The 22,308-nt window shown below is 43.8% G+C and overlaps 1 protein-coding gene across 14 annotated transcripts in view; it reads right to left on the bottom strand.

Moving 5' to 3' along the window:
• Nucleotides 1–322: 322 nt before the first annotated feature.
• ZNF827 (zinc finger protein 827) overlaps nucleotides 323–22,308 on the bottom strand; it is a 163,840-nt gene continuing 141,854 nt past the window's right edge. For 2 of the 14 annotated variants that reach the window (XR_011537111.1, XR_011537110.1), the window contains exons 9-16: nucleotides 18,751–18,888; nucleotides 15,722–15,893; nucleotides 14,439–14,605; nucleotides 6,317–6,508; nucleotides 5,748–5,925; nucleotides 4,017–4,083; nucleotides 3,702–3,734; nucleotides 323–2,232 (exon numbers count right to left, since the gene is read on the bottom strand). Coding sequence is in view for 12 of the 14 variants with exons in the window: in XM_070608877.1 (XP_070464978.1) it covers nucleotides 1,413–2,232; nucleotides 5,748–5,925; nucleotides 6,317–6,508; nucleotides 14,439–14,605; nucleotides 15,722–15,893; nucleotides 18,751–18,888 (1,667 nt within the window). In the remaining 2 variants the exon portion in view is untranslated. Of the gene's footprint in view, nucleotides 2,233–3,701; nucleotides 3,735–4,016; nucleotides 4,084–5,734; nucleotides 5,926–6,316; nucleotides 6,509–14,438; nucleotides 14,606–15,721; nucleotides 15,894–18,750; nucleotides 18,889–22,308 lie in introns of all 14 variants that reach the window. The other 12 variants (XM_070608882.1, XM_070608880.1, XM_070608887.1 and 9 more) reach the window with 6 other exon arrangements.

The raw sequence follows: 22,308 nt of genomic DNA, 5'->3' as shown, positions 1-22,308 counted from the left end.
GCTTCTTGCTGCAATAAAGTGCTGCACGTAAGTTGCCATTTTAATGACCACAAAATAAGAGCTTTAAATAAGTATAAAGTTAGCCTCCTAGCAGGTTATATCTACCAGGCGTTAACAAAATGGAATACAGAATTATTAATAACATGGAGAATACCGCTATAGCCAGATGACCTGCAGACACAATGGAAACTTTTCAGGGGCATAAACTGAACCGTAGGACTAAACAGCACCTTTTTGTTGGGTCGTTATATGTCAAAGAGGTTGTGACGAAATTTTCAAACACACAGTCTACTCATTCCATATAAAAGGTACATTTTCTTCCTTTTCTTCTTTTTTTTTTTTTTTGCAGATGAGAAAAAAAAAAACTAGTGCAAGACCAAAGCACTGTGCAAAACTGCCGTTTCTTTTTTTTTTAGTCTGAGCATTTATACCCAGAATTTATCCAAACCCCTTGTAATCTCCTTGGCTGGATTTATCAACCATAAAATTTTTCACTCATACAATTTTTTTCCTGCAAACAAATGGTAACCACTGAATTAATACATCATATATATATATATAATCTGCCCTTAAAAAAATGATGCACTGTGTGTGTGTACCATACACACTGTATACGTATGGACACACACAAAAACACACTTCAGTTTTGTGATGTTAGTTGCAGTGCTGCCAGATATTTCTTCCAGGTGGGTCTCTTGATTCCTCGTATCCTCAACCAGAAAAGCTCGAGCACAAGGTCTCCAGCACTCTGTCGGAAATCTCAAGCAGCACTGTGGATGTCTACCATTCCTTCATCGACCGAGCACCAGGCCCTACCACTCTGTAGCCACAAAATAGAGAGGGAAAGGTGATGAAGGAGCTCAGGGAGAGACTGTAGCGGATGAACAACCCAGGAGGGAAAAGAATGGTCATCGCTGTTAAAGAAGCCAGTACAAAGAATGTGCAAGAGAAACATCATGGCACACGACACACGGCTTTCTCTTTCAGAATCCACAAACGCCCACACACCCCACTCACCCAACAGAAAACAAAAATGCACCAGTATATAAGCTTACAAGTGCTGATTGCTATTAAGGACACTCTCTTGAGGGTTTAACAAGACAGAATTCCTTTCAGATAGAAGCACGGAGAAGGGCTGAGAGTGGGAGTGGGTGGCTGGGGCGCATGCCTCGAAGGTAGAGTAGGCAGTAGGTCACCTCTCTGAAGATTGGATAAAGCAGCTTTCAGGTCAATGCAATAGGTATACACACAGAGCCAATTCTCTATTCCTTACTAAAGATATACAGTACACGTGGTTCAGACCCATGGGGGCCTGTAGGTTTTGCAGCAACATACACCTGCTGGGGTTGTGTTTAAGTTTTGTGGGTTTTTTGTTTTTGTCTCTTTGTTTTTGGTACAGAACATGGCTGCCGTCAGACAGTCTCTGCTCTTTCTCTTAGTCCCAGGTAGGCGAGGAAGGAGTGTTTGGGGGACGGGATGCTGGGAGGCGCAGTCTGAGGTCGGGGAGGGTGGAATGTGAGATCCAAGTGGTTCTTGGGGTATAACATTGTCAAGGGAATGAGATGGGCAAAATCCGAGTTCCGGTACTTGTCAAAGCGCAAAGGGGAGCCGTTGAAGGCCAAAGCCTTGAGTGCCAGGTTGGGCTCTGAGCCACTGCCGTGGGCGGCAGACAGGGCCACGGTCTGCAGAGCCTGGGAGGCAGACATGACCGACAGGGGAGACAAGAGATTCCGGGAGCTCCCGACGACAAGGAGCGGGGCCCCGGGGCCGGCTGTTTCCTTGGGGGCTGGACACAGGCCCTTCTTGTCCTCCTCGGGGCAGTCCCCACTCTGGTGCTTCTTGATGTGGCGGCTGAAGACAAAAGGGTGGGTGGTCTTGAACAGGCACTCTTCGCAGCTGAAGGTCTGGCGTGGCGCGTGCTTCAGCTTCTTGTGCAGGTTGAGATTGTCCTTGCGCTTGCAGCTGTAGCTGCACTGGTCACAGTGGAAGGGCCGCTCCCCGGTGTGCACGCGCACGTGCTCGATGAGCTTGTTGGCCGTCTTGGACAGGTAGCCGCACTGGTCGCACTTGTAGTGGTTGCCGAGGCGATGCTCCCGGGTGTGCGTCTCCAGCTCCAGCTGGTTGGCCTTCACTGTCTGGCAGATCCGGCACTTGTACTCCATCTTGTAGTGGGTCTTGAGGTGGCACTCCATGGCAGCGGGGCGGTTGGTGGAATAAATGCAGAATGGGCACCTGCCGGGGGAAGCAATGAAAGGGAGGTTCAGCCAGACAGGTTCTGCTGTGGCCCTTCTTGTACCCGCCTCACCTGCCTTCTTCCCTCACGCCACCCTCCAAACTCTGAGGCCTGGCTTGCCCCTGCCCAGCCCAGCCCTGCTGCCTCTCAGGGGTTGAGATGGCCCTCTTTGGCTCTCTCTGCTTATAGAGCCGTCCCCACAAAGGAGGAGCTCTGACGAGGTCTACTCAGCCTACTCTGGGTCTCCTGGCTGGAACAGTGAACACCAGCTCTTAGGAAGGGGAGCAGAGAAAGTGTGAGGAATAAATAAGCTGTCGCTCCCCTCCAGCCTCCCCGCCCATCCCCTTGAAACCCTCCCCACTCCCAATCGGACATAGCAGAGGGGTAACCTCATGACCTCCCCTCTAGATGGGAGCAACACAAAGAATCGACTTTTCATGCACCACACCAAGCACACGCAGAAAGGCTAAGAGTTTTAAAGAACAGCTTATAGGGGAGAGCTACCTCCAGCAAACAGAAAGTCATAGGGGTCAGAATCGTGCTTATTAAAGGGTTGTTAGGATGAGAAGGCCTGTGTGTGTCTCTGTGTGTGTATATACATAGAGATGTACTCGTTAAACCTGTGTCCTACAGCACTGGCTCTCCATCAGGGAAGGAAGATGAGGACCAGCACGGGGGCATGGGAGGAGGAGGCCCACCCACCAGCTCATCTGCAAATGAGGGATAAGGAGGGAGGGAGACAACTGCTATCTGGAGCTTAAAGACATTAGTAATACATTATTACATCATGGAAATAATAATAATCCAACTGGATCATAAATTCTCAGCGGGCAGGACCGTATCTGACATTTCTTCTGCATTCTCTACAGTGCTTGGGAGAGGACTCAGCACATGGCAGGCACTGCTTCATTACTGGATTGGTCTCTACATGTGATTGAGGCAGATTCTGGTCCCAGCTCCGTCACCTGATCGAGCTCTAGCTGGAAATGCCCTGGAACAAAGCCTGGGCCTCTCTGTGCCTTGGTTTCTCCGTCCTACGCAGGGAGGCTAGGCTCCCCTCCCCCAAGCCTCCTGGCTGTCCAGAGGGGCCAGAAGGAGCAGTAAGGGCATGTTTACAAATTCTGCTGAGCTTCTCTTTTGGAAGCTGCCAGGCTCGAGTTGGTGGCTGATAGGATAGCTGTAGCGTGTTTGCTCTCTTTACAAAAAGGATGCGGATGCAAAAGTGGCTGCCTCAGCTCTGGCTGGGCCCCTGCAGCGCAGCGGGGCCCAGGAGTGAGGTGTCCTCTGAGGGTTTGGAGAGGTGTTCAGCAGAGCCCAACACGACCGAGTGCACCGTGCACTGCTCCTCAGCGCCAAGCTCGCCGTTAGCCTTGGAACCTCAGCTCACAGAAGAGTGCACACGAGAGAAATATGAAGCCCATTCCCAGGTCAGGTGCACACACAACCCCTACGCCAAGCTGGGCCTTACCTAGAGGAGTCTGAAACTCACCACTGTCCTGAGCTACGGCAAAAGAAAAATAATAGTATAATCTTATTTGATCTGCATTATGAACAGGATATAGAGTACAAGCAGTTCCATCACAGAAAAGCAATTGAGACATCGGCAGTCTGTTTCATTTTAAGGACATTTCTGTGACCCACGGCTCAAGCTTTCTTTCGCTGCTCAGGCAAAGTGCTATGGGTTTTCCGTGCTCCCATTATTTATCGTCAAGACACCCTCTCAGGCAAATTAATTCTCTGATACGGCAAAGGGAAAACAAAACAAAACAAAACAAAGACTCACTGTATAGCCAGAAGGCATTATCAATTTTTTCAAAGTATTCTTCTACTTGGTCATCCTAGAACATAAACTATTACACAGGGGACCGTTAGCACCGCACGGGAAGTGTCTGTACCGACAAAAGCATCAGTGTTCACTGGGCGTTCTCCCCAACGGCTCGGAGGCTTGGGACTCCTTAGGTCCCTGAGGAAAGACTAACTGGCAAAGCCACAAGTGGCCACGCCGAAGACTTCATGGGTGTGACTGGGCTACTGGGAAGGTGATGAGCGCTAGTCCAACCACAGAAATACATGGTTTTCTTTTTTTTGTTTGTTTTAAATAAGAGTACATAAATATTTAGAAAGGGACAGTGGGAACAAACCAAATCACGTTCCCAAATAAGCTCTTACTGGGTATTTCCCATTTACTGGTGGTCTTGAATTAGCATCTCCCCTCCCCGATCCCTGTAAGCCCCTCCTCCCCCTCCCACCTAAGCGCCCCAAGAGTAAAACAAAATGGAATTCCACAGTAGGTCCTGCTCCCCAACTCCTCTGTTTGAGCAAGTTTTTGAGGAGGGTCCCCCTGACCAGGCAGGAGCCTGGGAGAGTTAACCGTGCATGGGCCACAACACTCGACTCCCAGGGTCCTTCTGGGTCTCTCCATCCCTCGCCCATTCAGGAGAGTCATGCCACCTCTCTGGCAAGTTGTGAGTTTCAAAGATAAAAATGTTTAAAAACAAAAAATTTTTTCTCGTATTTAAGTAAAATGTAATTTTTCATTCTTTTAATTACATGACCATTTCAGCTAACCATGAATAATTCTGTCTTGAAAATAATGTGTCCTTCTGTGCCCTGCGACATACGCTTCGTTCTCTTTACTGGCCCATAAGTGCCTTGTGAACAGGGACTCTGATTTCAGAATCACAGGGAAGATTAAATTCCGGCAGTGCTAGGACATAAATTTCCTGAGGGTGGAAATTATGTTTTATTCCTTGTTTGCCCTTTAGCACCTCTTATCAAGCCAGACACACAGTGCCTTTGATAATAACTGATGGGTCTCACTTCAGACCAGAGGGCTTCTTGCAAATGCTGGTTAATGATGATGCTTGTTGTCTAGGTCTTTGGGGATCTGTGAACAACATGTGACTGGAAATGTCAGATCTCAGGACGGCTAAACCAGGGAGATCCCAATTCCAGTTCCAGAGAAGGCATCAGGCATGTTTACAGAAGACACAAGGCAGGTGATCTTTGCATGAAAAACGTTGCCTCCTGCCTGTTCATACTGGCAAGGATTGAATATTTGGGGGTGGTTTGCGGATGGGGTGGTTATAATGCTTCTTTAAAAGATATACGGCAAATCAGCTAAAAAATAGAGACAGTGAAGTGCAGTGACAGTGTAATGTTTACACGTGGGGACACTAACGCCCCAGTCCATTGAAATCAAGTCTGAACAAAACTCCAGCAGTGGAGGATGAGTCCACCCTTGCACACCGAGCTGCTCCAACATGTCTTCTTGCTTGCCGGGAATCCCGGGATATTTGTGAAATGGATTCTTTTGCTGACATCTGCTGCCCTCCTCGGGGACAGGTCTAATTCATATCCAGCTAAAAGTAGCAGAGGTGCCTGATCAACGCCCCCCATGCCGAGCTCCCTCTCTCCATGTACCCCAAAACCTTCAGGGGAGGGGATGGGGTAGGGATGGGGAAAGGGAGTTTAATAACAACACAGTAAAAGGTTCTGTACTTGCTTTCCTTACTTGAGCCCACCGGTGGGGACAGTGTGGCATTTCTTATGCTCCAGCAGCTGTTCGGGGGTCTTCATGAACTTGTGGCACACGTCACACTCAAACATCCGGGTGATGAGGTGTATCTGCAGATGGCGCTCAAACATGTTCTTCGTCTTGCAGACAAAGTTGCAAAAAACGCATTCGAACCCTGAAAGGACCGAAGCTGGATGTACAGGCGCATGGGGCAGAGGAACAGGAGGGCAGGAGTAGGGTGGAGATGCCCCCGCTTCCCCTCTCCTCACCAGCTATACCCTGTCGGGCACTGTGCCCTGCATCTCCATGCTAAAAGGAGTTAAACGTACAGCTTCCAAATCAATGTCACCCTCCCCATCCTTCCACCCCATATCTGGATGCAAATCAAGCCCAAAGGAGATGCAAATTTGAGGTGATACAAGTTATAGTGTTCCCAAGCCTAATATGCATTTTCCAACATCACCCCTCTCAAGGGCTTATTCTCAAGACTGGGTCACCCCCTAGACTTGGGTGGGTCACCCTCTAGACTGGGGTAGGTTGAGCAGGCCAACCCATCTCCTCCTTACCTTTTTCTGGCTTTTCCTCACTAGTCAGTGAGGGTTGGCTCCCAGGCACGACAGAGATGACCAGCAGGTTGTTCCCGCTCTTGTTTTTCTGGGAGCTGTCTGAATCGTCTTTGCTGTTGGCTGAATCACTCAGAGCTGAGAGGGAGGACGAAGAGGGGCTGTTTGATTCACTTGGGGTCTTTCTGTCTTCCCCTGAAAATTAAAAAAAAAAACAAAACCCAGATCTGTTATTTAGGATATGAAAACCCTCGAATAATAACAATTAGCGGCGGGGAGTTTGGTCTCACAGCTACATCATCATTTAGAAAGCACAAGCTCCCCCAGTACACCTAAGGGATCTCAGATCCCAGTCACCTATGGTGATGACACTTGTGGTACTTGGGGTCAAGAGCACATAGTCCTTCATTTGGTAAGTGTTGACTGGGGTCTTACGATAATTAAAATAAAATGGCAACAATAGCTAAGATGTCCTGGATGTGCTACCAAGTTCCAGGAACTGTGTCATGCTTCAAATGCAGTATCTCATTTTTATCCTCGCCAAAATCTGATGATACATGACTATTACCACCCCATTTTACAGATGAGGGAAGGGAGGCACAGTCGGGTTAACCTGGCCTAGGTCACATGGCCAGCAAGTGGTGGAGCGGAGATTTCAGTTGGTCTGACTCTAGCATCCATGCTCTTCATTACTGCACACTGGACTCTCTCTCAAAACCAGAAGTAAGCAAGTCAACAGGTCATTAAAATCTAGTGTCAGGAGACTTCTGCTTCCATTCAGGATGGAGTCTCAGAGACTAGATTTACCATCACTACTGAAACAACTAAAAAAACCAGACAAAACGTGTCAAACAATAGTTTCCAACACTGGACATTAGGCAATGAAGAAGAGTGATTCCTGAGAGACAGGAAAAAAAAGAGGTGGGCCCTATGATTCCCTCACTTCCTGCCTTGAGAGACCTTCCAGGCTGCAGCGCAGGGAGAGGCAACAGAGGTGGAGCCTGACACACCTGCTGAGGTGAGGAGACAAAGCTGAGAGTATGGGGAGACCAACATGGCTAGACTTTGCAGGACAGAGCACCAGAGAGGAGAGAGCAGCACAGAGGAAGAACTCAGAGACGTGCGGAGGGTCTCCCATGAATATTCAGCAGAGTATGGGTCACAGCAAGTACGTGAGGAGACGGCCCACGGTTGGAGGGGAAAAAGTCATCTGAAAGGCTTAGAGAACAGTGCCTGTTTCTACCAGCCAGATGGAAAGACTTGTAATTCCCAGGGGACTGGGCAGAACAGAGGAAGATCTCTTAGTAATGGGGAATAAATAGCCCTAGATGAAGCACTGCTCCAGACCTGCCTGACAAGACATAAAAACAAAGCCCAAAAGGATCAAAGTTTCTAAGTAATTAACTGGTCAAGAATATTTATAGGAATATAAAATATCCAGCACCCAAGAAGTTAAATCACAACGTCTGACATCCAAACAAAGATTATCAAACATGCCAAGAAATGAGAAAACAAACCCAAATCGAGGAGAATAATCAACTAATAAAACTGACCCAGAACTGACAAAGTTGTTAGAATGTGCAGACATGAAAGTAACAGCAGTTATTGTAACTGTATCGCATATGTTCAGAAAGTTAAGTAGAGGTATGAAAGATATAAAAAAGACCCAAATCAAATTTCTAGAGATGAAAAATTACAATGTCCGAGATGAAAAGTACACTGGATGGGATAACCAGCAATTTATATATGACAGAAAAGATGAGTGAACTTGAAGACAACAGCATAGAAATGATCTGAAATGAAACAGAAAAAAGAATTACAAAAATAAAAAAAGCACCAGTGAACTGTGGGATGCCTTCAGGTAGCTTAATTAAGTTTAATTGGAGTCCCTAACAGAGTGGGAGGGCAGAAAAAATATTTGAAAAGGGCAAATATTTTCCAAATTTGAGGAAAATCATAACCCACAGATCCAAGGAGCATAATGAATACCAAGCATAAGAAAGATGAAGAAATCTAGACAAAAGGACATCATAATCAAATTGCTCAAAATCAGTGATAAAGAAAAAAATCCTAAAAGCAGCCAGAGTAAAAGGGATACATTAAGTGCAGAGGAACAAAAAATAAGGATGACAGCAGATTTTTTACTGGAAACAATGCAAGTGAGAAAGAAGTAGTGGATTAACATCTTTAAAGTCCTGAAGGAAATAATTGTCAACCAGAAATTTTATACCCAGTGAAAATACATTTCAAAAACAAAGGCAAGAAAAAAAGAAAGACTCATATTACAAGAGATGTTAAAAAAGTTTTTTTCAGGGAGAAGGAAAATGACACCAAATGTAAAAATGGATCTACACAAAACAATGAAGACTACTGGAAATGACAACTACATGGGTAAACATTTGAGTTTTTCTTATTATTTAAAATCTCTTTAAAAGATAATAAAAGTATTTTGTTAAAAAAATCAATGAATTGTAGGGTTTATAACATATATAAGTAAATGTATGACAACAATAACTTAAAGGCTGGGAGAGGAGAAATGCAAGTATGCTATCATGAGGTTCTCACACTACATATGAAGTGGTATGATATTACTTGAAGGTATACTGTAATAAATTAAAGGTGTACATTATAAAACCCAGATAACTGGAGAGCTACACAATTTTCATGGTTCAGGAGATTCAATATTGTTAAGATGTCAATTCTCCCCAAACCAATTCAATGCAACCCCATAGTTTTATGTTAGGGTAGAAAATATAAGGAGACTGTGCTTCAGTTCCCTTCAAATCAGTCAACTAAGTAATCTAGTGATTGTAAACTCTAGAAACAAACTGCTTTTATTAAAAGATTACAAAATAAATCATGTATTATATATACACATAAAAAGTCTGGAAATAAACAAAGCTACAATGGTGGTTACACGTAGTGCATGAAATTATCAGCATTATTTTTTTCTTTTATTGCATTTTCAGAATTTTCTAGAGTGACCATAAATTACTTGTCCAATTAAAAAAAGTTTTTTAAAAAGAGGAAGGAAAAAATATTGACCCGCTTACAATGTTTTCGAGTCCTGTTCCTGTCAGCACTGCATTATGCTCAGTGCAAACAACTCTGACTTCAGTTCACAACTTTTAAAATCTTGTTCCTAGCAGAACTGAACTCAGTTCCTGGACAGACACAATGTGACCTCACTCACGGACCCTTGAGGAGGAAGGGAATATGCCTTTAAAATACAGGCGCTCCCTTGGTACAAGGAAGCCTGAAAGTCAGCACCATTATTGCCAATCTCTTGTCTAAATATATAACCCGTTTAGTCACATTTTGTAGATGAACAGAAGATTTTCAGTGGGAGCCCTGAGTCCCTGATATTTATTCACCAAATCCATCCTCTAAGACAGTCTTAACAACCAGAATACAGCAAGTGATTATTTTAAATTAGCTTATAGAATTAAAACATATAATTTTAGTTGCCATCTTTAAGAATAGCTTCAAGTACCCTTGGGCTTAAGGCACTGGGGAGAGCTACCTAAATTAATAAATATATAAATATCCAGGTGCCCCAGCAGCCACTCTGGGATACAGCACAGGGAAATGGCCCTGCCCGCTCCATTTGTAATCTCTTGCCCAAATAGCCTGCTCTCCTCTCGGCCCACATCCCCTTCTGCTCTGTCTGCAGGCAGCGAGCCAGGGCGCCCTCGTCAACTCAGTCCAAGGCTCACTGGGGTTCCAGGGCTTGTTCACCTTCAGCATCACAAAGATTCTTGGTGAAGGACACCTGTGCACAGGTAATGCACCCTCATAAATTAGGACAGCCAGGGGGAGAGAATGTCAAAAAACCTGAATATTTCACAATTTAAAATGACAGCAATTGAGAAATTGAAACCATAAAAAAAGACCAGTTGTCTTGTTGCCTCAATACAAACACCATGACATTTTTGGTGGACTTTTCTATTTTTTAAAAGTAAGCATCTTTCTTTTAAAGTTGTTGCCATAATTGCAAGGTGGTTAACAATAAGGACTTCAGATCCACAACACCTGTTTGAATGCCACCTGTACCACTTAGTAGCTGTATGACCTAGGACAAGGCATTTGCTTTTATGCCTCAATTATTTCGTCTAAAAAATGGGGATAATGTCAGCTCCTGCCTCATATGTTTGTTGTGAGGATTAAATGGGTTTTTATATGTAAAGCACTAAGAACAATGCCTGGCTCATGGGAAGCATTACAGAAGAATAGATTATCATTATATTATAAAATATAACATATAATATTTATAAAGTATAATAATAATAACTAACACTTTGTATTTTCCCATGTGGTTTTATATACCTGGCACACAAATGGCTCCTAAAAAATTTATGAAGATCATTAGGAATTAATTAAGGACAGTATTATATCCACGGAGTGGACCTGTCCTACTCTACTTAAATATTTCCTTAAAATTAAATTTTAAGTTAAGATTAATATTCCACTGGCTGATTTTTTTTCCCTACAGATAAATCCCCAGAAGTGGGATTACTGGGTCACAGGGCATTCCATTTTCAAGCCTCTTGGTCTATGCCATCTAATTAGTTTTCAAAAGTTCTTCCATTTTGCAGGGCCATGGCCACGAGAGCATCAGTGTGATCCCACAGCCGTGGGTAACACTATAATCAGGCTCCTGACTTCACAGGTGAACCAGAAGCTGCTCTTGAGTTTTAATTTGACTGTCAGTAAGCTTGAACATTTTTCCTTATGTGAAGTGATTAGCTTTTATTTCTCTTATTGTGAATTGACTGTTCACATCCTTTGTAAAATTCTCCAGAGACCTAAGGTGTTTCTTACCAGTTTCTATGAATTTTCTATGTAGTAGATATATTAGCCTTTTGTCATTTTCACAAACATTTTTGAGACTGTGGTGTTTTGTGTTTGTTTTCCTTCCTTTCTTTTGCAAATAGAAAAAAATGTGTGTCAGGTCTCTTGATTCTTTTCCTTTGTGATTTCTTGTGTCACTTAAGCTTTTGCAAGTCCTCACTTTTTAAGTTTGATAAATATCCTCCTTTCTTTAAGCCTGTCTAGGGCTGATTTAACAGGGATTGTGTAAGTCATCTGGCACTGATTTTGGTGTCAGAGTGAGGGGAAGTATTAAATGGTTGTATTTTCCAAAGAGCTATTCAAATTCCTCAATGCCACGATTGCAACATTTAAAAACTGCAGCAAAATGTGCATTGAGAAAGTCACGAGTACTGGAGGGAACGTTTTTCCCTTGCTGATGTTCTCTGCAGCCAGGGAGTGGGAGAAGGAGGGTGAGGAGGGGTCACAGAAGAAACCCCTAAACAGAGGACATTTCCTCAGATACCCACCCAGCACTCCATCATAATCGTGTCTGGGGTAAGAGGAGTCAGTAAGGAGGCAGGACAAAGCACGTGGATTCTGTGAGAGACTAAACAAAAATTGGGTCTGTCTGTGAAAGCTCGTCCTGGAGATCACAACTTCACATTGCTAACAAGAAAGCGCTGCAGATTCCCTAGGGTACTGAAATAAAATGTGCCCATTCCTACGACGGGTAAATAAATTAGAGAACAAGGCTCAAAGAATTAGAGAATCTTAAAGTCTGTTGGGCATGTCCTGAGAATTTAAAAATACAGGGAATGGATGGAGGCCCAGAGAAGTTCAATGAGTTCCTATGTTCGCAGTGCTATTTACAGCAATGCGAGAGCTAGAACCAGGACTTAGAATTCAAAGTGTGCTTTCCTCCATCCCAAGTAACTTCTTCCACATCAATTATATACATAAGTCAGTGGACTCTAATGTTCAAACAAGGGCCATGTTGGAGTAATTTTCTTACTTAGCACACACAAATGTGCGCAGATGTGCTTGCACATGTATGTTCATTCACGGGATGAACGTTCACATCTCACCTATGCTGTGCAGGCACTGGTCTACGAGCTGGAGATACAGCAGTGACTTAGAAAAGCTCTCTATTCTCAGGAATGTATAGTGTTATATGTATTATATAACATATATATTGCTTTATATCATAACTTTGCAATTATACAGTTTATTAATTTACAGATTTAGATGGACATATTTTGGGTCAAATTCAAACACTTCAAAATAGCAACTAAACACATGAAATCCTCACTCTGAGACCAACAGCTTATAATATGGGTCAGCAAACTATAGCCCTTGTTCCAAATCTAGCCTCCTTTGTTTTTGTCAATAAAGTTTTATTGGAACACTGTCACACTCATTCATTTGCATATCATTTATGGCTGCTTTCCAATTCCAACAGCAGAGCTGAATAGTAGTGACAGAAACTATATGGCCTGAAAGCCCAAAATATTTACTATACGGCCTTTAAAAAAAAACCCAAAAACTCTTGCTAGCGTCCCTGGCTAAAAACCTATAAAATAGGTTATAACCTTATTCCCTAATAGCAGTAGCGTTAAAGGCTTCTACTGTATTAAAAAGAAACCTCTTTAATGCATTTCACTCTTGGCTCTCTATGCCAACAAACGAGAACATTCTTCCCAGCAAGACGAGGAGCCCCATCACCTCACAGGGAACAAGATCTGCGCTGTGTTCCCTGTGGCAATTAGGAGGTGACTGTGTTTGCATAGGTTACTTGTGAACGGGAAGTTTCCACTGATGACAATTAAGTGATTCTAAGTCCAACTTCTTTCTAGCCATTATGGTTTCTATGGTTTCCTTGAGGTGTGGGGGTCGGAGGGGGCTGTGGAGCAGGGAGGTTGGAGGAAGATTCTCAGCTGAATTTAAACATACTTTGGAGTAGAGTTTAAAGAACGAGAGTGTAACGGAAAAGAGAAAAAAATAAAAAAAGAGTATCTGAAAAGCCAGTGGAAATGGAAGAAAGGCTGGCCTCTCCCTCCATTAGCCACTCCAGAAAGGCTGAATTTAATTTGTCTCCGACGTGGGTTTCCCAGCTCACCTGCTGCCCACGGTGCTAATGTGGTTACGGTCAGACAGCCGACTGTAAAAATGGCACCTTCTCACTCAGCATAACGGCTCTCTGAGGACCTCCAAGTCATAGCTGCTCAACTTACTGACAAAAACAAGCTTTTATTGCTGTTGGCACCACAGAGCCAAAGTGGCTAGGAAAGCACAGAGAGATCCTTCTCAACTGCGCACGTCATCTGCACAACTGTCAGGGAAATTCCCCTTCCTGAATCCTTCAAGTGCCAATGATGCCAGGGGCTGACTCGACACCCAGGGCTGGCGGTCAGCAACATCAGCTTGTAATTTGCAAGCACCGCACAACCAGGGGGAGCTCCTCCTCATTCTCGCTTAGTCACTCCACGCTGGTGTCATTTGTAACCATCACTTGTGAGAGGATAATTGCACGATGAAGTCAAAATGTTAACATCGTTAAATGGAAAAAGTGAACCAGAATGGCAAGAGCCTTAAATGAAAGGCGAGCACCGGCAAAGTCTTGGCCATGGTCTAGAGAGTGATCGGCCTGTTTCAGGAGAATCTGGTTTTCTTTGTCCCTGAACAGACCCGCCATGTGTCATTATGGACAGTGTCACAGCTGCAGTTTCACGGGAGAGGAGCAGAGCCTGCAGAACTAGGTGCACAGTGCCCTGGGACAATGAAACAGAGAGGTTCAAACCTCTGCCAAGTGTTGTTTGGGGATGTCAGAACAGCAAGGAGACAGACAGCAGGCCCTAGAATGAGTTTCTGGAGTCACATCCTAGTTGTTGACTTTCGACAGAATACCTCACCTCTGTTAAGCCTCAGTTTCTCCACCTATATAGTGTGCTTATAAGAGTATCGATCTCAGAGGGTCGTGATGAGGCTTAAGTGGGATCTAGTCGGGGGGCATCTAAGAGCTTGATGACTGCTACCTGTGACGATGACAACCAGGACAAGGAGCAAGCACACAGCTTAGCCCTCTCAATGGCATCTGAACTTGAGACTTCAGATCAGTGAGGCACAAGCCGTGCCAGGCAATGGCATTATGGCTACAGGGACATGTCGCTCTGCTACCCCAGGAAAGTCCTTCCTTCTGAGGAAGGAAACATCAGTGTTGCATGGCGACGAGGGTGCTTCTGCCAGGTGGGCACGCACGCTGGGATGGCCAGGGATGGAGCAGAGGAGGGTGAGAAGGACCGCCAGGGATGGTCACCTGTGTGCTTGGTGCCAATGTGAGCCTTTATCTCCGCTTCCTCCATGGTGACGAAGTCGCAGGCAGTGCAGCAGATCGAAAACATCCACTGCTCCTTGTCCACGTGGAGCGACATGTGGCTGACAAACTGGACATTGAGCTCGGTCTCAAATCCACACACGTGACAGCTATATGAGAGGATGAAAGAAGAGAGGGAGAGAGAAGAGTGATACTTCTAAATATACATATAACTGGCATATTTCTATGCCCAGAAAACTGGACTTTTACGTATGTTTTCTTCCCACCAAAAGGTTTTACATTAGAAAATTCTTCTGCTTTCTGGGATGTCTCTGAAGTGGTCACTGTGCCAAACGGATTACGTGCCAACATAATGTAACAAAATCCCATATATGCTATAATGATGCTAAATAATCGTAAAGCTAATTTAAAATTACAGATTCCAGATGCTGCGCATCACCTAACTGATTCCTCTGGGAAAAGAGGTGTGTTGTAGCCTTGCCAAGATATTAGTGGTGCTGGTACATGGATAAACTTGGAGCGCCCCACATACCCAGGAGCCTCTCGCTGGCTCTGGAAACCTTCCATGTAGGAATGAAAACACATAGAGGTCATCAGATGGCACTCCAAACAGGAGCAAGCCATCTCTGTGACAATTCCTGATAGAAGCCACCCATCCATGGAGACATTTCATGCAAAAGCAAGCTTCCACCAATCTGTGTGGCCTAGCTCTTGGTCGAGATTGGAGATTGGTCAGTGAAGACTGAAATTTGGGATTTTATAGCAACCAAATCAAATATTGATTCACTGTAGAATATGGAAGAGAAACGTAAAATTCCAGGTACTAAAGGACAACACAATCAAGGGAAAATATGCACTGCTTTCCGGGTTATTTCCTCAGGGTTCTCAGATTTATTTTTCCCTAGTCTTTTCTTCCTTAGGACAATTCTCAGGAAGCAGCGAGGTGCTCAGTTACAAAGGTGGGAGTGTCCTGGCGGCACAGACATAAAAGCTAATAATCCCCAGAGCCCTGCCACTCTCTGGAGCTCCACCCCAGAGAGCCACCTCCAAGACCACTCCCCTTTCAATTACTTCTACCAGGGCCACTCAAGCCAGGAGCGGAGTCAGTACCCCTGCAGGGTTCAATCTAAGCTAAGTGAAGACTAAAAGGAAGCTCAGCACTACTACTGAAAAGAGGCACCTGTCACGTTTGCGCCAGCAGACGGGCAGGGAGTGTTCGAGCAAGTTTGGGAAGGCCAGACTAGTGGGTTCCATTCGCAGCTCACCTGTAGTAATAAGGGTGCTTCTTCCCGTCACTGCCTTCAGAGGTGACGGCGCTGACGATGTCCTCAGTGTCCGTACTCACCAGCTTCACTGAATGGACGGTCAGGTGCTGGTTCAGGTTTGCACGGCACTTAGCAGCATAGGGGCACAAGTGGCATTTGTATTTTCTTTCCTCTGAGGGAGAAGGAACAGGGAAAAACCCCAACCGCTCTCAAAAATGAAGTCTCAACACCTTGCAAGAGATCAGTTACAGGCATCAAGGAAAGGAGGGTTCAAACCTCATTTCAAATGGGGACAAAGGGAACGCCTTGGAATTGCAAATATCTAAAAGTCTATGCAGCAGGTCACTCCTGTATTAATACCTTCAAAGATAAAAGAAAATCCCAGGGCAACGGGACCATCTGCTTTTTCCTGGACACCTCAGGCCCCTCTTCCTGATAAGGGGAGCCCAATACAAGCTAAAAGAATATTGTGTGCAAGTGGCAAGTGTGTGTGGGTGTGTGCGCGCATCCTCCATGTGTCGGTGGAGGGTGGGTGCTTGGCTGGGGGTAGAGGGGAGTTGACAAACAGCATTTATAGGACTGGTGTGTAAGAAAAGCCCAATCAGTTTCCCTAAGCTCCAGGCCTGGGTCAGCCCAGAAATAAAAAACTAATAAAATTAAAGGGAAAAAAAAATGACTTGTGTGAAATAATTTAATTGGAACTTTTCATTTTACATACATAAAAAATTTCAATTAATTTCTTAATGAAAACCCTCTCATAAAACTGACAATGTTTCAGACTGTTTCCAGAGTGGCATTCTGAATTCATTTGATTAATCAAGCAAATTAAAGTAGAAAGAGCAGGCTATGCTTTCGTGATACAGACAAAGGCAACAACCCATAGCAGTAAGAAAGAACAACTTCATTTTCTATCCTTAACTCTTACTTGGTAATATTGCACTTGTCTTAAAGAAAATATCTGTCTTATCTACTTCACAGAAAGAACACGGAAAAAGCTTTTCTACAACAAAATGTGAGACCATCATATGGTGGTCCCCTACAGCTGAGGTGCTGGTGGCCCTGGCCAGCAGCGCTGAGGGAACATCCTACAGTGCAGATAAAATAAAGTCCTTTGTTTAGAATTTTTGCATTTGTATTAGTAAGCAAGGTTGTTAAGTTTTGGTATTAAAGTGAAGTGTTGAGCTTTCTATCTTTTTCTATCATTTGGAAAGGTTTAATAATACCAGAACTTTCTAGTGTCAAAAGGTTAAGAACCCACGCAGGGAAGTTTCTGGACCTGACGTCTTTATTAACGGTATCTCCTTCATCATCTTTCCAAATTCCCCTTTGGTAGCTGATTGACTTAAGGTTTCTCCCTCCTTCTTGGGTCAGTGTTGGAAATTTTGCTGACATTATCTAGGTCATCTAAGTTTCTAACTTTTTTTTTTGGCTATGAAGCTGCCCTTATTTTCCAATAATTCTTTAATAGCATCTGTATTAATGATTTAGGCTTCTTTTTCATGCCTAATTTTGAATATTTTTGCTTCTTTTTCCTTGCTTAACCAGGCTTACAGGGACTTATCTATTTTACGGTTTTCTTCCTCAATTTTGTTGCTCTTTTACTAATTCTTTAAGAAGAGTGCTAAGTTCACTTTTCTCTGTCTTCTCTTCTAATTAAAACATTTTTGGGGCTGGCCTGGTGGCATAGTGGTTAAGTTCACGTGTTCTGTTTTGGTGGCCTGGGGTTTGAAGGTTTGGATCCTGGCTGTGGACATGGCACTGCTCATCAAGCCATGCTGAGGCAGCATCCCACATAGAAGAACTAGAAGGACCTACAAGTAGGATATACACCTGTGTACTGAAACTGGGGAGAAAAATTGAAAAAAAAAAAAAGAGGAAGATTGGCAACAGATGTTAGCTCAGGGTCAATCTTCCTCACTAAAGGAAAAAAAAGCATACCTTTAAAAAACAACAACAATAACATTTTTGTCTATAAATTTTCCTCTGACCACAGCTGTAGCTGTTTGTTCTAGGTTTAGGTATGTTCGCCTTGTCGTTCCTTCTTGATGTCTGCCATTTACATTTTGATTTTCTTTCTTTCCTTTGACCCAATTAGGTAGGACATTTTATTGATCCTTAATTATTCCCAATTTCATTTCAGTATGCTCAGAGAACGTGGCCTATAACACCTCCACTTTTTTGAACATGTTAAAGTTTTCTTTGTGGCTAAGTATACGACTAAATGTTGCCTTTAGTGGTTTAATATTTAAGATTAAAAATATTAAAATTATATATAAAATAGAAAAAATCAATCTTGTCATATTCATACTGCCCGTTGTGCCTTTTCTTATATTTCGTGTGATATATAAAACCTTTATTGATTTATATTCTTTATCATTTTGTTTTGTGTTTCCTATAAACAAGATGCATCTGAACTTTCAAGAAGTCTGATCTTCAGTGTAAAAATTGAGATACTTCACTTTATTATTTCCATCTTGCTTTATGTTTACAAATGATTTTACCTTATTTCTTTTTATCTTTACTTATTTTTGCTGCATTGATTAATATTTATTCCTTCTTTACTCCTTCTTAACTTGGTTGCCTTCCCTTTCCCAAGCCTCAGAATTGATCATAGTTCCCTACTATTTCATGTCAATAAAGGCAGCAACCCTGTCTCCCCCAAGGTGCTCTGTCTCCCCACTGCTCCCGCCTACCACAGTAAGATGAGTCCAAGAAGACAGGGTGCAGCCCCACCCCCTGCACCCTCAACACGACAGCGAGAAATTCCTTAGAGTTGAGGAATTTTATTGGGGTACGCCTAAATGTGTATCTTTTCTCATCAATCCTGCCTGAACTGAGTCCTTTCAATACAAATAAAAAACCCTTTCCAGGGCCTTATTTGAACATGCCAGGTGAAATGGCTTGAAAAAGTCAGGATAAAAACATTTCCACCACTTCCTGTTATGATTCTCTTAGAGAAAGTCAACTTCTTGACACGAGAGAAGCTGGTGCTCCAGAGTGGAGAAGGCAGAGAAGGGAGGCTGACTTACCCGTGTGCAGTGAGAGATGTCGGGACAACGTCTGCTGTCGGCCAAACACTTTCCCACACACGTCACAGGGAAAAAGCTGGTCATTGAATTTCCAGGATGGCAATCCGTTTCCTGCCTCGAGTACTATCTTTTCTGTTTCTGGGCCAAAAGAACAGAGCATCATGAGGAACAGACAATGGAACGTGAACAAATTTCAGTTGAGTCAACATTTGGGACTTCAGCAGAGGCTTCCTTCTGAAGAATGTAGTTGGTAACTGCACATAAGTCCCAGTATCCTCTGGTTTTCACGCTCATTTCCTGTCTCTAAGAAGGCCATTCTTGAAGTTGTGGTGGCAAATGGATGCCAATTTTAGTCAAGTCTCCAGTGTTTTCTCTCTTTCATCACTAAAGGTCAGCCAACCACACTTTCCAGTAGATTGATAGCACGGTTTAGCACTGTGCCCAGTAGACAGTTGGTACTCAATAAATTATGTGTTGAATGAATGAATGGTTGAGTTGCATGTTAAAATTCCAGAAATGTAGACTCTTGACACAAGATAGTAAATCAAGAACGCTGAATCTCAGATTCTGATGTAAAAACAAATGGTTCAATCCTTTGAAAGGAAATACACTTTCACTCCCCTTTATGAAAACCAGTTTTGCCCTATGTTCTGGGTTGTACAAAATCCTTAATGAGGAATTTACCTTACATAGTGACGACAACTGCATACTGTTAGCTATGGTCTGAATCTTTGTGCTCCTCCCAAATTCATATGCTGAAAACCCAACACCCAAGGTGATGGTATTACGAGGTGGGGGTCTCTGGAAGGTGATCAGGTCATGAAGGTGGACCCTCATGAAAGGGATTAGTGCTCTTATAAAAGAGGCCCCACAGAGCTCCCCAGCCCCTTTTGCAATGTGAGTACATAGCAAGAAATAGGCAGTCTGTGACCCAGAAGAGGGCCCTCACCCAACCATGCTGGTACCCTGATCTTGGACTTGCAGACTGCAGAACTGTGAGCAATAAATTTCTGTGGTTTATGGGGCCGGCCCAGTGGCTCAGTGGTTAAGTTCACACATTCCGCTTCTCGGCGGCCCGGGGTTCGCCAGTTCGGATCCCGGGTGAGGACATGGCACCGCTTGGCAAAAGCCATGCTGTGGTAGGCATCCCACGTATAAAGTAGAGGAAGATGGGCATGGATGTTAGCTCAGGGCCAGTCTTCCTCAGCAAAAAGAGGAGGATTGGCAGTAGTTAGCTCAGGGCTAATCTTCCTCAAAAAAAAAAAAAAAAAAATTTCTGTGGTTTATAAGTCACCTAGTCTGTGGTATGTGTTATTGCAGCCTGAACAGACTAAGACACTGCTCCACATAAAACTCCCTACTAGCAGAGTGGACAACTAGAATTTCCCCAAAGGTCTCATCATATCTGGGAAATTGGTGAGTGCCTCAAGTTATCTGTACATAATTCATAGCTGTGAATGAAATAAGTGGATGTTAATACATTCTTATGTCATCTTAAAAAAAATTATATTTTCTTGTCATCATCCATAGGATTACCTTTAATTTTATCATCCATATTTCTTCACACTAACCTTTAATGGATTATACAAACATTCTTTCTACAGTAATATAAGGAGATAAGCTACAAAGTACCAAGGGGACACTTGCATGAGGACACCTGTCTGGGCCACTAAAAGGCCTTTAGGTCTCACTTTGAAGAACAAGACAAATAATTTACTGAGTTAATATCTTGTCCTTTACCTCAGCAAATTATTGTGAACGCTCTTAAAGCACCGCACTGTTTTATAGAACCAGATACCACGTGGTGATAATTAAATGGTAGAAAGAACTTTCCATAAGATCCAAGAAGATGAAAATGCTCAGACCACTGGACAGAAACAACATCAGAACAAAGAACTTTATTTCACACAATTTGGTTAAAACTGCTTCCCAGTGACAGGCTTCCACCTGTATTTGGGTGAGTCAACTGGATCAATTTTCATTTGAATGCAGATTTGCCTGATAGTGGAATCTAAGAAAAGAAGAAACAAATACGAATGTATGTTTGGAAGAGGGGGGAAATGATGGTGAAATTGCAATGATGTTTGCTGTGAGGCACCTGCCAGCAATCCCAACCCTGATAAGGCACATTTAATGATTTATCTGTGTTTGCTAAAACACAGCTCTTTGGGGGGCTGGCCCCGTGGCCGAGTGGTTAAGTTCGCGCGCTCCCCTGCAGGCGGCCCAGTGTTTCGTTAGTTCGAATCCTGGGCGCGGACATGGCACTGCTCATCAGACCACGCTGAGGCAGCGTCCCACATGCCACAACTGGAAGAACCCACAACGAAGAATACACAACTATGTACCGGGGGGGCTTTGGGGAGAAAAAGGAAAAAAATAAAATCTTTAAAAAACAAAACAAAACAAAAAAAAACACAGCTCTTTGGGCCTCAGGGAGAAGAGCTAGTCTTCTTATTAAAGTAGGAATGCGCGACTAAAAACCTGTAAAGGGGAAGGGGTGGAATTGTGGGAAAGGGAAGGTGAAAAGGGAGGTACAGGCCACTGAGCATTTGAGGACAAGAACCCCGCTCTGAGGACTGTCCTTGAGTCCACACAGTGGTCATTTCAACCGAGCAACGAGGAAGGGTATTTTAGTAGTTCCTTCTAAGTGTGTAATCAAAACAGTGATTCAAAGGAGGATGACAGTCAGAATTATAAGGAGAGGTCAAGAGGGTACAAGGTCTTTCAATACATTCACAACAAGAATGAATTAATTGGGTCACATACCAAACAAGCAGATGCAATTAAAAATAAAGAAGTCTCTTAATAATTCTTTCAAGTATTAGTCATGCACTTGAGAAGTTGAAGAATCATAAGAAGTCCAATTCCCTGTACTGGGCTTAGAAAACTATTAAAACTATGAAGACTGTGCTGCAGTTAAGCAAAAAGACTGCCCTGCAGCCGTGGCGAGGCACTATGAGGGTGCCCATGACTGGTCGGCCACATCCCTGCGCCCGGACCCCGAGCCTTGTCCAGGGATCGGCTCCTCTCCCCCTTGCTGTCTGTGTTTACTACAGCCACGCGTTTTCATTTTACACGAGGGGACAAGGCAACCAGAGGCCATAGGAGCCTCATCTGAGAACAGGACCTCGCAATCACAGCTGGGTGAGGCTGGCAGGGGAGGGGAAGTGGGAAGAAGAGTATCACTGGGACAAAACAAGTACTTTTTTCACGGAGCTGAAATGGAGCTGAGCAGATGCCACATTCTTCTGCATTTCCTGTGCATGGTGCCACCTAAATGCCATGTGAGAAACCTCAGAATCTTCGATTCCTTCCTCTCTTTCTGTCTTTCAACACACCCAATCAGTCACCAAAAGCTGTCCATCTAGTTCTAGAGTGAGAGCTGAATGTGATGGACACCCAGCAAGGACAAGCTTTAAAATGTCTACCATCCGCCTTTCGGAAGCGGGACTGGGCATGAAGAGATGCTAAGTGCGACCGCAGGTTCTCTAAGAGGCATTCCAGAATAGAGAGGCACATTTTCTCTGCAGTTCTTGATGATCAAGTTATCCAAAATGT

Source organism: Equus przewalskii, chromosome 2, assembly GCF_037783145.1.
Source record: "Equus przewalskii isolate Varuska chromosome 2, EquPr2, whole genome shotgun sequence".
Classification (NCBI taxonomy): Eukaryota; Metazoa; Chordata; class Mammalia; order Perissodactyla; family Equidae; genus Equus; species Equus przewalskii.
This window is presented reverse-complemented; position numbering and strand designations above follow the sequence as displayed.